At 44.4% G+C, this 12,378-nt stretch overlaps 1 protein-coding gene across 3 annotated transcripts in view; it reads left to right on the forward strand.

Annotated features, from left to right (window-relative positions):
• The window catches only part of LOC106600828 (insulin-like growth factor 2 mRNA-binding protein 1), a 60,925-nt gene extending 49,071 nt beyond the window's left edge, over positions 1–11,854 (forward strand). For 2 of the 3 annotated variants that reach the window (XM_014192533.3, XM_014192530.3), the window contains exons 6-15: positions 1,327–1,614; positions 1,939–2,073; positions 2,281–2,403; positions 3,258–3,393; positions 3,606–3,722; positions 3,948–4,064; positions 4,937–5,011; positions 5,335–5,466; positions 5,687–5,800; positions 5,974–11,854. In XM_014192533.3, coding sequence (XP_014048008.1) covers positions 1,327–1,614; positions 1,939–2,073; positions 2,281–2,403; positions 3,258–3,393; positions 3,606–3,722; positions 3,948–4,064; positions 4,937–5,011; positions 5,335–5,466; positions 5,687–5,800; positions 5,974–6,138 — 1,402 coding nt within the window. In that variant the 3' untranslated portion in view covers positions 6,139–11,854. The remainder of the gene's footprint in view (positions 1–1,326; positions 1,615–1,938; positions 2,074–2,280; positions 2,404–3,257; positions 3,394–3,605; positions 3,723–3,947; positions 4,065–4,936; positions 5,012–5,334; positions 5,467–5,686; positions 5,801–5,973) is intronic. The other variant, XM_014192532.3, reaches the window with a different exon arrangement.
• The last annotated feature ends 524 nt before the right edge of the window (positions 11,855–12,378 follow it).

Genomic DNA, 12,378 nt, shown 5'->3' on the forward strand with positions numbered 1-12,378 from the left:
TCCAGAGAATGCGTTTCCACTGCTCCAGAGTCCAATAGCGGCGCGCTTTACACCACTCCAGCCGACCCTTGGCATTGCGCATGGTGATCTTAGGCTTGTGTGCAGCTGCTCGGCCATGGAAACCCATTTCATGAATCTCCCGACTAACAGTTCTTGTGCTGATGTTGCTTCCAGAGGCAGTTTGGAACTCGGTAGTGAGTGTTGCAACCGAGGACAGACGATTTTTACGCACTTCAGCACTCAACGGTCCCGTTCTGTGAGCTTGTGTGGCTTACCATTTCGCAGCTCAGCCAATGTTGCTTCTAGACATTTCCACTTCACAATAACAGCACTGGCCAGCTGCATACCACCCTGCATCCCACTGCTGGCTTGCTTCTGAAGCTTATCAGGGTTGGTCCTGGTCAGTCCCTGGATGGGAGACCAGATGCTGCTGGAAGTGGTGTTGGAGGGCCAGTAGGAGGCACCCTTTCCTCTGGTCTAAAAAAATATCCCAATGATTGGGGACATTGCCGTGTGTAGGGTGCTGTCTTTCAGCTGGGATGTCAAACGGGTGCCCTGACTCTCTGTGGTCACTAAAAGATCCCATGGCACTTATTGTAAGAGTGTGGGTGTTAACCCCGGTGTCTTGGATAAATTCCACATCTGGCTCTCATACCATCATGGTCACCTAATCATCCCCTGTAACTATTCCCCAGGTTGTTGCTGTAAATGAGAATGTGTTCTCAGTCAACTTACCTGGTTAAAGAATAAAAATTACAGTTGACCGGGGTAGCTCTAGCAGGGCAGAAATTTAATCAACTGACTTTTTGGAAAGGTGGCATCCTATGATGGTACCATGTTAAAAGTCACTGAGCTCTGTGTGTGCTCAATTTTATACACCTGTCAGCAACGGGTGTGTCTGAAATCCACTAATTTGAACGGGTGTCCACATAGTTTTGTATATTTAGTGTATACATCACTCGCTTGACCTCTAGTGGTATGATAGTAGGACTGCAGTTGGGGATTGCGCTGCGCTGCAACAAAAATGATCAAAGATACTAAACATGAACTACACACATGTAGCTGATGAATTTGGCCATAGTAGAAGGTTTCACTTAAGAAAAGCATTGTTTTGAGACATTTGGCTTTCAAGGTCCATTTTTGTCCAGCAAAAACATATAAAACTCATTATAAAAAGGTTTTCAGAAAACCTCATGGATAAATGACACAAACCACGGGAATTCTTTCTTTCTCTTTCGTCATCCTTATAAATTACCATTTCTAGTTTTGTTGATATTGTCGATGTATGATTAAACGTGAAATGTAACATCCACCTCTTTCTCCCAGGGCTATCCAGAAGCTGAACGGCTACGAGTTTGAGAACAATTCCTTGCGCGTCTCCTACATCCCAGATGAAACGTCTGATGTCGACTCCCAACGCGGCCAAGACAACAGTCGTCGCCCCGGTTACGGTTCCCGCGGCCCCCGTGGTGGTTCCCCGGGCTCAGGCATGCATTCGAAACACCAGCACGCTGACATCCCCCTCCGACTCCTGGTGCCCACCCAATACGTGGGGGCCATCATCGGCAAGGAGGGTGCCACCATCCGCAACATCACCAAACAAACCCAGAGCAAGTGAGTACAAATATGAGTTGACCAATATACTGTAAGTAACAGATGAGTACCAGAGAACCAGATCAAGTAAGTGCAAGTCACCGGTATGGCCTCTAAAAGAGAACATGTTGGTAGAATAGACCATTACTGCCATTACTGCCACGAGGCTTTACATCCCATCTTTGTTAAAGCTTTTGAAGTGAGTATGAAAAGGTACTGGGAGGACTGCACAACTCAAAGGGCTTTCGATTGAATTTAAACAAACCAAAAGTGCCCTGCCTACCTGTTTGTGGACACCATACTGTATGGCCAAACGGACTTTCCTGCATTTTCCGTCCCTGCTAGAATTGACGTCCACCGCAAAGAGAATGCCGGCGCAGCTGAGAAACCAATCAGCATCCACTCCACCCCTGAGGGCTGCTCCTCTGCCTGCCGTATGATCCTGGACATCATGCAACAGGAGGCTAAGGACACCAAGACGTGAGTGCAGTGTCCGTGAAGCAGCTGTCAAACCTGCACAGTGTGAAAACTTTAAAGTGACCCTCCAGCTATTTTGTAACTTTTCCCATTAAAAAACGGCATCTCCCATTGTGCTAGGGGTGGACGTTTATGCATGCAGTTAGGAAACGGTATATTTGGATTTCCTCCTGTGTTTAATCTCATACTGTGTTCTCCTCATCCTCTCAGTGCTGAAGAAGTACCCCTGAAGATCCTGGCTCACAATAACTTTGTAGGCCGACTGATCGGCAAGGAGGGGCGCAACCTGAAAAAAGTGGAGCAGGACACCGACACCAAGATTACCATCTCCCCGTTAGTCACACACATCTAAAAACATTCACATACATCTACACACATCATGAAACACTCAGGTCCCTGGGTATGTTTACGCAGAGCCGCCATGGTCAATTAGGAAAGATCGTGCACCATGTGATTGAAACCTATGACTATATCTAATGACTGAGACTGATTAAATGTACTGAGTTGTACGGGCCTCCCGAGTGGCGCAGCAGTCTAAGGCTCTGCTCCACAGTGCTAGCTGTGTCACTACAGCCCGGGTTTGATCCCGGGCTGTGTCGCAGCCAGCCGTGACCGGGAGACCCATGAGGCGGTGCACAATTGGCCCAGCGTCGTCCGGGTTAGGGGAGGGTTTGGCTGGTAGGGATGTCCTTGTCCCATCACGCTCTAGTGACTCCTGTGGCGGGCCGGGTGCATACACGGTCGCCAGGTGTACAGTGTTTCCTCCGACACATTGTTGCGGCTGGCTTCCCGGGTTAAGTGAGCAGTGTGTCAAAAAAAGCTTAGCGAGGTTGTGTTTTGGAGGATGCATGGCTCTCGACCTTTGCCTCTCCCGAGTCTGTATGGGAGTTACAGTGATGGGACTAGACTGTAACTACCAATTGAGGAGAAAAAAGGGGTAAAAAAATAGAACTGTATGTACTGAGTTGTTTTTTCATTAGTGTAGTCTCCAATGATCACCTATGGTTGATTAACAGCGTTCCTTGTTCTTTTTCTCCCTCTGCTCCTCTCCCCTTCTTCTTTCTTCTTCTACCTGCTCTTCCTGTTTCTTATCTTCCTCCTTTTCCACCTGACCTCTCCCTCTTTCCTCTTCTCCTCCTCTTTCACTTCTCCCACCCTCTCTTCCTTCCCACTGCTCCTGTCTGCAGACTCCAGGACTTGACCGTGTACAACCCAGAGAGGACCATCACAGTGAAGGGACCCATCGAGGCATGTTGTCTGGCCGAGACGGAGATCATGAAGAAAGTGCGTGAGGCCTATGACAATGACATGGCCGCCATGAATGTGAGTCAATGCTCAATAAAGTTACTGGCCTCCAATTCTCTTCAAAACACAATGGTCTCTCACATAGATCTTTCCCCTGCCCCTTGGCACTTTAGGTTTCCACCTGTGTTTGTTGACTTTAATAGCGAGAAATGCACATACAGTCATTGTCACATGCACTCAAACTATCATGCACTCAAACTATCATGCACTTACCTGCTTCTTGTCTCCAGCAACAGACTCATCTGATTCCCGGATTGAACCTTGCAGCGCTTGGACTTTTCCCCTCTTCCGGTTCCATGCCCCCTCCCCCACCAGGCAACTCTGCATCCCCCTACGGCTCTTTTGGGGTAAGTGCACAGGCTTCTATCTAAGCTAGTTGGGTTCCAGTCATTGAGCTTTAGTTAAGTTTGCTGTGTTTGCAAACGCTGATGCTAGCTCTCACAGACATTACTTCTGTCTGTCTCAGGGTTGGGTTATGGTGTGGTAATAACCTCTAGATCAGCGGGGTCAGATATTGGTTGGGCTGTGGTCATGTTGTGATATAGTTGTAACTGTTTCATGTCACCCTACAGGCCCCTGAGCAGGAGACAGTCCATGTGTACATCCCGGCCCAGGCAGTAGGTGCTATTATTGGCAAGAAGGGACAGCATATAAAACAGCTAAGCCGCTTCGCTGGAGCGTCAATCAAGGTGAGAAATGTACTAGTATACACAGACATTCACTCACACAAGGAGTGAATGTCAATTGGTCAATGCGGAAAGATAATACACCAAGCTGATGTAAATAGTGCATTTCATCACCACTCTGAAACTGATTCGAAAAAACAATGACTTTTTGAGACGCCTATACTTGTACTTATCATGTCTCTATAAAGGACGTTACGCTGCTTGCTTAGCGAATACCACTTCCTCCTGTTTCGTCCCATACCTGACTCAAACTCAGAAGCTCTACCTTGCTAGCACACGTGACCACCCTCCTGAAGCATCTTACCAGTCGGCACCACACGATAAGCTCACTATTCACTGTTGCAAGTGGGGATACTTCAGGCTGAGAAGTGAGTTTCACACATCCCCATGTGTTACATTCACCCCTCAAAAGGACATCACGCTGCTTGTTTAGCGAGTAACACTTCCTTCTGATTCTCCCCATACCTGGCTCAAACTCGGGACCTCTGCCTTGCTAGCACACATGACCGCCCTCCTGAAGCGTCTTGCCAGTCGGCGCCATGCGAAAAGCTAGCTATTCGCTGGCACAAGTGGGGAGACTTCATTTACATTACATTTACATTTTAGTCATTTAGCAGACACTCTTATCCAGAGCGACTTACAGTAGTGAATACATACATTTCATTTCATGCACTCTTTTTTTGTACTGGCCCCCCGTGGGAATCGAAGCCACAACCCTGGCGTTGCACACACCATGCTGGCGTTGCAAACACCATGCTCTACCAACTGAGCCACAGGGAAGACTTCAGGCTGAGGAGTCAGTTTTGCACATTCCCATGTGCTACAGACCTCTATCTGTGTGGTTTAAGTTGACCTTCATATCTTTTCCCTGCCAGATTGCCCCAGCTGAGGCTCCAGACTCCAAGATGCGAATGGTCATTGTAACCGGCCCACCTGAGGCCCAGTTCAAGGTACAGTGGAATGGGAGCATGATCAGACAATCTCTTTTTCAGCCTCTGTTTTTCATAGTGTTCATATCAGTGTTCAGAACTGGAGCCCTCTTCTTGGTGTTTGCATCTTTTGTTGTGTGTGGTCTCTGCTTGCCTGTCCTGCCTTCTCATCCTTCATCCGTTTCCTCTCCTCCAACCTGTATTTCCCTACTTTTAGCCTTACACTCTTCCTCTCCTTCATACTCTCTTTTTCCTTCCAAATCCCTGTTGAAGTCACATGTCAAGCCATAGGTGTAGTTACTTTTTGATGTCAAACTGACTTTGGATCTTTGTTGCCACCTCAGGCTCAGGGCAGGATTTATGGCAAACTGAAGGAGGAAAACTTCTTTGGGGCGAAGGAGGAAGTGAAGCTGGAGACGCACATCAAGGTAGCTGCTGCCGCTGCCGGCAGAGTCATCGGAAAAGGCGGAAAGACGGTGAGTGTAAAGGGTCTTCTCTAGGTCCTTTTCAGGTTGCATCCCTTTCTCTTTTTGGCATAGCTTGTACCCTGTATTACAATCAATTCTGTTCCTCTATGTCCTTGTGGCTATCCTCTCCTGAGCTAGAATAACTGAGCATAGGACCACTAATCACTATAAACAGTCATGTTAGTTTTATCTAAGTGCAAATCACTAACAAAACCTTCTTATTCCTCAGGTGAATGAGCTACAGAACCTCACTGCAGCTGAGGTGGTGGTCCCTCGCGAACAGACCCCAGACGAGAATGACCAGGTTATTGTCAAGATCATCGGCCACTTCTACGCAAGCCAGGTGAGGATCTCCTAGTCCTCATTCTCTTTCATAAGCTGCCTATAGAAGTTGACTATATAGAACCTACGAAGATTTGAATAGGCCCCAACCTCTCCTCATCATTTCCTTCAACAGTTTCTCCAGTACTCTTCAGTCTCCTCACATGCTCACTTATATGTTGTTGTCTCCTGCAGTTGGCCCAAAGGAAGATCAGGGACATTCTTACGCAGGTCAGGCAGCAGCAGAAGGGAGGCATGGGGGAGCGCCAGGGGGAGCGCCAGGGGCCACACCCACAGGTCTTGTCTGAGATGGGGCCCTCCCAGGGACTGGCACAGGAGCCCCGGCCCCAGAGAAAGTGACGGGGCAGAGGGACCTTACCGGACAGACAGACAGAAAAACGAACGGAGGATAGATGAACGGACGTATAAAAGAGAGCGACACACGGACCCAGCGATAGACAGGAGAGATGCGAGTCAAACTGAGTCAGAGAGAGGAAACACCTGAGAGAGGATAGAGTTTAGAGAGGAAAAAAAAGAGAGGAAAAGTAAACTTAGAGAAAACAGAGACCAGATGCCAGGCCAGAGCGACTGACTGGGAATGGTGAGTTGTTTGGAGGAGGTGGTAGGTAGAGGCGTCCTTGTGTGTTTCAGAGAGGGTCTCTCTCTCTCACACCAATGGGGGTCATTTGGTTCTCCTCATATGGAGAGCGGCTACTTTCCCTGATCGCACTTGGATAGGCCAGCCTACTTGATACTAAACCCATACTGAGCTCTTAACCATCTCCAGCCAGTCCTATATTTTAAGGGTGGTTTTTTTAAAGATAAAGATATATGTATAGAAATGTTTATTCAGAGGTATTATTAATAGAATGCAGTGATCGGGAGCCGGGAGAGGGGGCGGGGAAGCCATTGCAGTGGGGGCGGGGTCATGGATTAGGTGACCCTTCGTCAGCCAATGAAAGTTCAGCAGAGGGGCCGCAGTTGTTAACACTGCTCTTTGACTCCTTCGTAGAAATCTAAGAAGAAAAAAAGAAAATATGAGGTTGTAAATAGAATCTTCATGAAATGTAATGAAATGCTGCGCTCAATCGCCTTGCCTTTTGGGGTCGCCTTGAGACTCAGGTTTGCCTCGTTTCCGAGACACTGTTTGTTCCTGAGGTCCCGATAGGCGTCTGGTGGTCGGAGCAGTGATAGATCAGTAAGTGCGTGGAGGCCGCGGCTAGTCCTGCAGTTCTATTGCAGAGGCTTAGCTCCGAGACGCGGACGAGAACGACCGTAAACTAGCTAGCCATGCTCGCTGGCGAGCGGCCCACGCCTAAACGGCATATTTTATATATATTATATATATATGATATGTGAGTTAACCCAAGTCCCTCGGGAGAATGAATTGAGGGCAAGGAGAAATACTGTGTAGCAGTCCTGCAATGACTGACAGGCAAGAGGTCTTATTTGATTTTGCTCATTGCCTTTTTTATGCTCAGACCCAATTTAGACCCAAACCGGTTCTTTGGAACCCCCTGTGTGTTCTGGATTTCGTTTTATTGGATCTATGAAAACGTCAAAAATGAAATCCATTGTTTAATTTGATACCAAGCAGGATTGGGCCCACACGTACTGAGGTCACAAACGAGTTAGGAGACTAGATGGAATCAAAAACAGTACACACAGCAGTCTTTGAGGACCACGACTGCATGGGTCAGGTGAGTTGATCCACAGTCCTTGCCTTTAGATGGAAAGGTAATAACAGATAGTGGGGATGGCTTCCTCTCTTTCTCTCCCCCCTCCGCTGAAGGCCTGCTGGTGACGCTTCCACTCCCCACCTAATGAAGGATGGGTAGAAGCATGGGGCGCTCTCACCGTTACTAGAAAAGATTAGATAAAATGAAATTAAAAATAAAAACCTACCTCAGGGTATTGTTACCTCAGTATTCCTAACTTTTTTTTTTTGCTTGCTGGTGTTTTATATAAAGCTGATAGTCCTGAATATTTTTTATTTTTTTAAGAAAAAATAAATACATTTTTTAGGTTTTGTCTTGTTGCTTTGTTTATTTTTTTCTGTTTTTTTTGTGTGACTTTTATTTTGAAAATCAGAATGACCCAGAGGTGATGCCCCAGAAGAGAAAGTGAAATTAGCCAACAATGGCAAGGTGATAGAGGACCATGTCATGTGTTGTCATGCCTGCTTTGGGGGCAGCCTCTGGCTCTTCTGAAGTATGATTGGAGCATTCGGTCTTTAAAATCAGAGTATTGGCCAATGGGGAATGGCGCTGTTAGTCAAGAGGGTCTCTGGGCACATGTTGGTCCATACCACACCATGGGTGTGGGTTATGATTAGGTCCCGGTAATTATGTTTTTGACATGGTCAAAAGGTTATTTATGATTATATATGTTTGTCATACAAGCTATAATTTGTTATACTGCTGAACTAGAATACTGACAGCATGACAGGATAGGTTTTTGAGGCAGAATTCCCATGATATGTCTTTGACCACTGTGTATCCGAGGCCCTCTTGTCTGTTTCATGATGACATCATCTTAATGCGCAGAATGTTTACTTACATGTTGCAGTCCATCTTTAGTGCTGTGCCAGAGAAAGGTTGATGGAAGACTGAAGGGCGTTCAATCTGTCCCCTTGCTCTGAAAACACTGAATGTGAATATTTATTAGCTCTGTGCACTGACCAATAAGCCTCAGCCCTGCCCACACTCACAGATCTGTGAGTGTGATCGTGCGTGGGTTTGGGTGTGTTAGTGATTTTTTGGTTTATTGGTTTTAAGTGTTAACATTTTTTTGCGGGGGAAGTGGTGGGGTGTAAAAAAAAGCAGAAAAAAGTAGAAAGAGAACCTATGGACTCGGTTTGTCTTTCAACAGACAGAGGGGTGTTCAAAAACCTTTTAAAAATGGGAGTAGAAAGCAAGGAAATTGAAAAAAATGCATAAAATAAATAGATTCAACCTGTTCATAAGATGTAAAAGGAAACCGATCACCAGACTTTTGTATTTTTGAAATAACTATGGGGGTGAAATGATGAGAAATGATGGAAAAGTCGAAGAGTAAAATGTGCCAGGTCACTGATTGACACTGCCAGATAGCATCATTTCCACAGCCTGAGCTATTCACTAACCACATCCAGTAGACTGGCCAGCGGCTTTGAAACATACTTTCTCACCATCGACAGGTGAAAGTCTATTCTACTGTTTATGCTTCCATTTTTTTTTTCAAGAGACGGCAACTTCTTGTTTCGCCATGGCAAGAGCTGACTTGACATGTTTAGAGGTCTCCTTGGCAATGAGCATATGACTCCATCATCATGTGGGGTAAATGCTCCTCAGAAGTTTCCGTCTCTTTCCGACCCATAGAGCTCTGTTCACAAACACCAAGACACACTATTTTGGATTATTCAGACTGCAGCCATTTTTTTTTTGTATACAGCAAGCTTTATTTGGACATGACATCTGGTTAAATACTGTTACACTAATTGAATAATGTAAACAACTAAATATTGAAATGACCGAGAACCTCCAGGACTTTTTTAAACTTGATGCAATTTAGTAAGGGAGGTGTAGAAGAGTGACGGGAGATGGGCCAATCTTTTGTGGAAAGCGGGCGAGGGACTATTATCTACTATGTCAGAGACTGACAGACAAATAGCATACCCTTGTTTGATGTACAAGAATTGCCTTTTTATGTTAGGTCACTGGAAATGCAACTATACCCCATATAGTCCAGTCAAAGTGGACTTAACATCACACACACGTAACCTCCTCCCCTCTAGTCTTCTTTCACTATCTCACCACCCTGGTTTAAGATCCTTCTACTCACACTCTCTTACTATCAGGATTTTATTTGTACTTTTCTGTACTCCACAGGACTAGGAGAACCTTTTTAAAAAATCTTTTCATTTTGGGGAGATGAGGGGAACTACGGAGTCCTCCACCCTCTCTTACGCTGGCCTCGATTGTGTTCGTTTTCTCACTTCTGTTCAGATGTTTCTAGTTTTATTACATATACTTTTTTTCAATTTGTTTCCGTTGCTTTAGTTTGGAAAAATAGTTGATTACCTTTTTTTTTCTGATCATGTTTTTTAATGCACAGATCTCATAAACAGCTACTAAATAAAGACAACATACTAACATGTAACGCATTACATGATGCAAGTAATAACAGTGCCAAACAAGTTTTAGTACTCAAAAAGAGAAAGAATAAGAATTTGGTTTTATCTGTAATGGATGACACCTGGTCTGTTCACTGAGTGGCTTACTCTTCAGCCCTCACACTTTGAAGCACTATAACATGAAATCCATGCTCGTTGTCTGTGGCAAAGCGAATGGCTCACTATTGTGTCCACAAACAAAATTCTCTACATTTCTAAACCGAAGTCCTTTTTTATGCAATTTGAGTGATATGTTGACAAGCTATATTCATGGTCAACTGTGGACTGTTGATTATCCACTTATAAAACAAACCCACAACAATATGACAAAACTATTTTGAAACTTCCCATCAAAGCTTGTAGCTTAGCATATTGACGACAGATTCAAGCTTTCGTAATGACGGCTATGATTATTGAAACAAAGATGCACACCACAATGTTTTTTTCCTCATTAGTAGACTCTTCACTTAAACGAGACATCATAGATGTGTGCTACAAAGATGAGACAAACCTCACACATAACTGGGAACGCTACCTCAAGACTTAGCCATAAGATTGTTTTTATCAACCAGACAAGAGCAAACAGTGCATGTTACAGTATTTTCTTTCATTCACTTTAATTTATTTTTTTATTTTAATTTTACCTCTACAGCTTAGAGTTGGGACTGTAAAAATTACAATAAACACAGAGGGTGAAGTGGGGTGCAGGAGCAGGGAGGGAGAGGACTATGTGTGGGGAGTGACTGGGTCTATTATGGGCATCCTCTAGTAGGCCTTGGACATGTTGGTTTGAGTGATAAGGAGGCACTGAGGATTGGAACAAAGTGAATACATGGGAAACTAAACCCTTGTGGCTCTTTTGGTGGAGCAGGGTTGTTCGGTCTCTCTTGAATGAGAACCCGAGGGCCCTGAAATTGCTTCTATCCCTCATTAGATACACCACACTCTGTGCCTGTTCCACATTTCTCTACTGACCCCTTCAGATAACCAGCTCCCCCATAGGCCCTCACCTTGGGGTCCTGAGGCCCAGTGTCCCACCCTCCTCCTCCTCCCACAGTGCTCCTCCAGCTCTGCCCCTCTTCCATCTCTCCCTTTGTTTTCACTTCCTGAATCAAGGGGAATGATACCTGTAACCATGTAAATTTGTTGATCTACCTCTTAGGAAAGAATTGGTAAAAGGTCAAATTAAAAAAGGACACAAAAGTTTAACATTTGAAAATGCTCATATAAAAATTAAGTAAATCAATAAATAACTGGGTAGCTGCATCTCCATATACTGTAGTTCATAGTCTATTAAAAGGAAAATAAAAACTTTTACTTCTTCCAAAGATGATTTTGTTTTCTCTGTTGTTAGAAGCTGTTTTGAAAGGATTATGAAATGGAAACATTGAACTTAAGTATTTTTTTTTTCTCAAAAAAACAAGATTTAATTATCCAATTGCATTTTTGTTCTTCATTAGATGTACGTTTTTAGCCTCAAAATTCTTTCTCTTTTTTTGTTTGATTTCTTTTCTGATTGCTTTTTCAAATGACATAGGATTGTATTTCTTGTGTTTGGATGCATTAGGATTCTCTCTCTGTGAACTGCAACATAATAACACTCAGTAAAACCTTTTCAGAGCAGCATGATGTCTAAACGATTAGATTTTAATTTTTTATTTTGAATGATTAATTTGAAAAGAAAGGACCTGTTTAGCTGGTCAGTCTCCGGAGGAGCTGGAGGAGGAGGACATGGAGAGAGAGAGAGAGGCCCATCTATCAGGCTCTACTCTGCTGCCAGCCCTCCTCCACCTCTGGGGCCTTGGCCTTTCAACTTCTGCCCGCCTGATTTCTTTAGTTCTCATCAAGACTTGTTTTTAAACTCCTTGTTAACAAAACAGAGCATAGATATGAATGTGTTATTAAAAGATGAGAAAACCGGAACCCGCTTCTGTCTTGTGTGTTTTCTGTGTTGTCTTTTTTCTCTACACAGTACCCACCACTGCCTTCTTCCCCCACTGTGGTCTTTACAGAAAAATGACGATTTAACCACAGAACTAGAATAACTCATATTTCTATAAGTGGAACACCATTTTTTTTATTTAAACTTTATTTCACTAGGCAAGTCAGTTAAGAACAAATTCTCATTTACAATGACGGCCTACAAAAAGGCCTCCTGCGGGGACAGGGGCCTTGGTTTAAAAATAAAAAATAAATACAATATAAATATAGGACAAAACACACATCACAACAAGAGAGACAACACAACACTACATAAAGACAGACCTATGTCAACAACATAGTAAGGCAGCAACACATGACAACACAACATGGTAGCAACACAATATAACAACATGGTAGCTGCACAAAACATGGTACAAACATTACTGGGCACAGAGAACAGCACAAAGGGCAAGAAGGTAGAGACAACAATACATCACACAAAGCCGCCACAACTGTCAGTAAGA

The sequence above is a fragment of the Salmo salar genome, chromosome 03 (genome assembly GCF_965601325.2).
Source record: "Salmo salar chromosome 03, fSalSal1, whole genome shotgun sequence".
In the NCBI taxonomy this organism is placed as follows: domain Eukaryota; kingdom Metazoa; phylum Chordata; class Actinopteri; order Salmoniformes; family Salmonidae; genus Salmo; species Salmo salar.